Consider the following 3,229-nt stretch of genomic DNA (forward strand, 5'->3'; position numbering starts at 1 on the left):
GTCAGGGGAGGGGGGTGGGATTGGCAGTTGAGGGAAACTGCTAGGGGAGGGAGGGGCGTACCTAATCAACAAGGGTACCTGCATATTTAACATTTGTATACCTAACCCTGAATTATACCCCACATCTTTATAATAAAAAATAAAATAAAATAAAGTACTGTTGGCAACTGATTGTGCCCCTTTCAAATGTACATGTTAAAGTCCTAACCCCCAGTACCTCAGAATGTAACTGTATTTGGAGATAGGGTCTTTCAACAGTGACTAAGAGGCCGAGTGTGGTGGCTTATGCCTGTAATCCCAGCGCTTTGGGAGGCCCAGGTAGGAGGATTGCTTGAGGCCAGTAGTTCAAGCCCAGCCTGAGCAACATAGTAAGAACTCATCTCTAAAAAAAAAATAAGTTAGCTAGGCATGGTGACACATGCCTGTAGTCCCAGCTACTCAGAGGCTGAGGCAAGAGGATTGCATGAGCCCAGCAGTTTGAGACTGCAGTGAGCTATAATCGTGCCACTGTACTCCAGTTCAGGTGACAGAGTGAGATCCTGTCTTAAAAAAAAAAAAAGGGAAAGAAAAAGAAAAGCGGCGAATAAGCTAAAATAAGGCCAATAATAATAATAACAGTGATGTCAACAATCCAGTCTCTCCTCAGAAGAGGAAACTTGAACTCATGCAGAGGGCCCCAGGGGAAGCACCCACAGAAGGTGACCACAGGCAGAGACTGCAGCTGGGTGGCTACCCAAGCCAAGGAGACAGGCTTCAGGAGAAACCCACGCCTTTCTGAGACCTTGGTCTTAGACTTGCAACCTCCAAAGCTGTGAGAAAGTAACTTTCTGTTGTCTCAGCCGCCCAGCCTTGGGGTTTTGTTATGGCCGCCCTGGCAGACGGACACACGCGGTGAGGCTGCTTGACAAAGTCTGCAGCCAGCGCCCACAAACTTCCTTCTGCTGGCGTCTAAGGACTAGGGACCCCATCGCACTGTGGTGGAGGGGCTGAGACTCCACTTCTTTCTTCCCTTCTTTTTATTTTTTGTAGGAATGGGGTCTCATTATGTTGTCCCAGCTCATCTAGAACTCCTGGCCTCAAGTCATCCTCCCACCTTGGCCTGGGATGACAAGTGTGAGCCACCGTGCCCAGCCAAGCCTCAGCACATCTAACTGGCTCCCAGGACATGTGGACACTGCGATTGACTCTGCCTCCAAAGTCCAGGCTCTGGCCTCAGCCCAGGCCTGAGTTCACCACAGAAGAGAGGGTCCCCTAGGTAAGAGGGACAGGTAAACTGAGACACAACAGGGAATAGTGGGAGACCAGTGGGGACTCTGGGGAGCTGCCTCTGGCAGAGGGTGGAGAGAGTGAGGAGGGACGGGGAGTCCATGAATTGCTGTGTCAGTTATAATCTGTCATCTCCTGGGTGCCTGCTGTGTGCCTGGCACCGTGTGGGACAGTGAGCCACAGTCTCTTATGGGTCCATGCTTAATCCTAGCAGGAGAGAGCACTCAGGTCCTCAACAAAAAGAGCACAAAACATCACATGCACACAACACACATATTACTAGAACTTTGAATAGGCTAACTTGATAGCCAACCATCATTGGTATTAAACAATTACAGGTAAATGTCAATTTACAACACTGGTGTGATGTTCTTTAAGAAATAATATGTGGTCAGGCATGGTGGCTCACGTCTGTACTCCCAGCACTTTGGGAGGTTGAGGCAGAAAGATTTCTTGAGGCCAGGTGTTCAAGACCAGCCTGGGTAACATAGCATGATCTTGTCTCTACAAAAATTTTAAAAATCAACTGGGCACAGTGGCATGCACCTGTAGTCCCAACCACATGGGAGGCTGAGGCAGGAGGATCTCTGGAGCCCAGGAGTTGGAGGCTACAGTGAGTTATAATTACACCAATGCACTGTAGCCTGGGTGACAGAGCAAGGTCCTGTCTCAAAAATAAATAAAAGTAAATAAAAATAAAAATAGTGCATGTTCAATATTCTTTAGTCAAGCATAAGAATGCTTTTCGCACATGGCAGCATGATATTTACAGAAGATGATGGTAAGGTCCTTCTGTTCAAACATATAAGATAGATAAAAAGCAATGAAATAAATTATCAGTATCAGCCTGGGCATGGTGGCTCATGCCTATAAGCCCAGCACTTTGGGAGGTTGAGCCAGGAGGATTGCTTGAACCCAGGACCAGCCTGGACAGCACAGTGAGACACTGTCTCTACAAAAAAATTTTTTAAAGTATCTGGTTATGGTGGTGCATGCCTGTAGTTCCAGCTACTCAGGAGACTGAGGTGGGAAGATTGCCTGAGCCCAGGAGTTTGAGGCTACTGTAAGCTGTGATTGTACCATTGCATTCCCAACAGGGTAACAGAGGGAAACCCTCTCTCTAAAAAACAAACAACAAACAAATAAACAAAAACCCCACTCCCCTCCCCAGCCAACTGCTGCTGGCTTCACCTCTTCAGCTTGAATCTCTGGAGTGCCTTTGCTTCTGGATAAAACCCAAGCATTGCAGGGAAGGGTTACCACTTACACACTGTCAGGACATTTCCATTTCCAGGTTTGGTGTGGCTGGAAGAGGCAGAGGTTCCAATGTCCCCCAAGGGAGTCTGGAGGAGAGCCCTGAAGAGGACAGGACTGTGCAGAAGTCCCCTGTCCCAGAGGCCCCACCCAGTCATGGCCAGCGCTCCCCTGTCATGATGGACAGAGCACGTACCTGAGGCACCTGGTCTATGCGAAGCTGCTGGGGCAGCTTCAGGCTCAGCATCCTGGAGCCAGGCTGGCCAGGCCGCTGGGTGGCGGCCCCTTCCCCTCGCCAAGCCTCCATCAAAGCCTCGACATGGCCAGGGTGTCTCTGGCCAGCCGGTGCCCGGACTGCCGCCCTGGAACAGGAGAGCAGAAAGAATTCTAGTCAGGCTCAACCCAACTCCAGTGGATCAGGACGGCTTGTGCAACTGCTGAACACATGCTTGTTAGTGGTGGCAAAAGATCAAGCACCTTAAAAGCAGCAAAAACAATCAGACTGCCAGCCTGGGCAACATAGCAAGACCCCATCTCTACAAAAAGTAAAATAAAATAAAATAAAATAAAAACTAGCCAGGTGTGATGGCTAGTAGCCTGTAGTCTCAGCTACTCAGGAGGCTGAGGCAGGAGGACTGCTTAAGCCCAGAAGACTGAGGCTGCAGTGAGCTATGATCATACATTCCAGCCTAGGCCACAAAGCAAGACC

The 3,229-nt window shown here is 49.3% G+C and overlaps 1 protein-coding gene across 1 annotated transcript in view; it reads right to left on the reverse strand.

The window, feature by feature from the left end:
• The window catches only part of PAQR5 (progestin and adipoQ receptor family member 5), a 31,954-nt gene extending 29,187 nt beyond the window's left edge, over nucleotides 1–2,767 (reverse strand). The window contains exon 1 of the mRNA XM_008071257.1: nucleotides 2,717–2,767. Coding sequence (XP_008069448.1) covers nucleotides 2,717–2,767 — 51 coding nt within the window. The remainder of the gene's footprint in view (nucleotides 1–2,716) is intronic.
• Nucleotides 2,768–3,229: the final 462 nt, after the last annotated feature.

Source organism: Carlito syrichta, unplaced genomic scaffold (genome assembly GCF_000164805.1).
Source record: "Carlito syrichta isolate Samal-C Ts95f unplaced genomic scaffold, Tarsius_syrichta-2.0.1 Scaffold314258, whole genome shotgun sequence".
NCBI classification, from domain to species: Eukaryota; Metazoa; Chordata; class Mammalia; order Primates; family Tarsiidae; genus Carlito; species Carlito syrichta.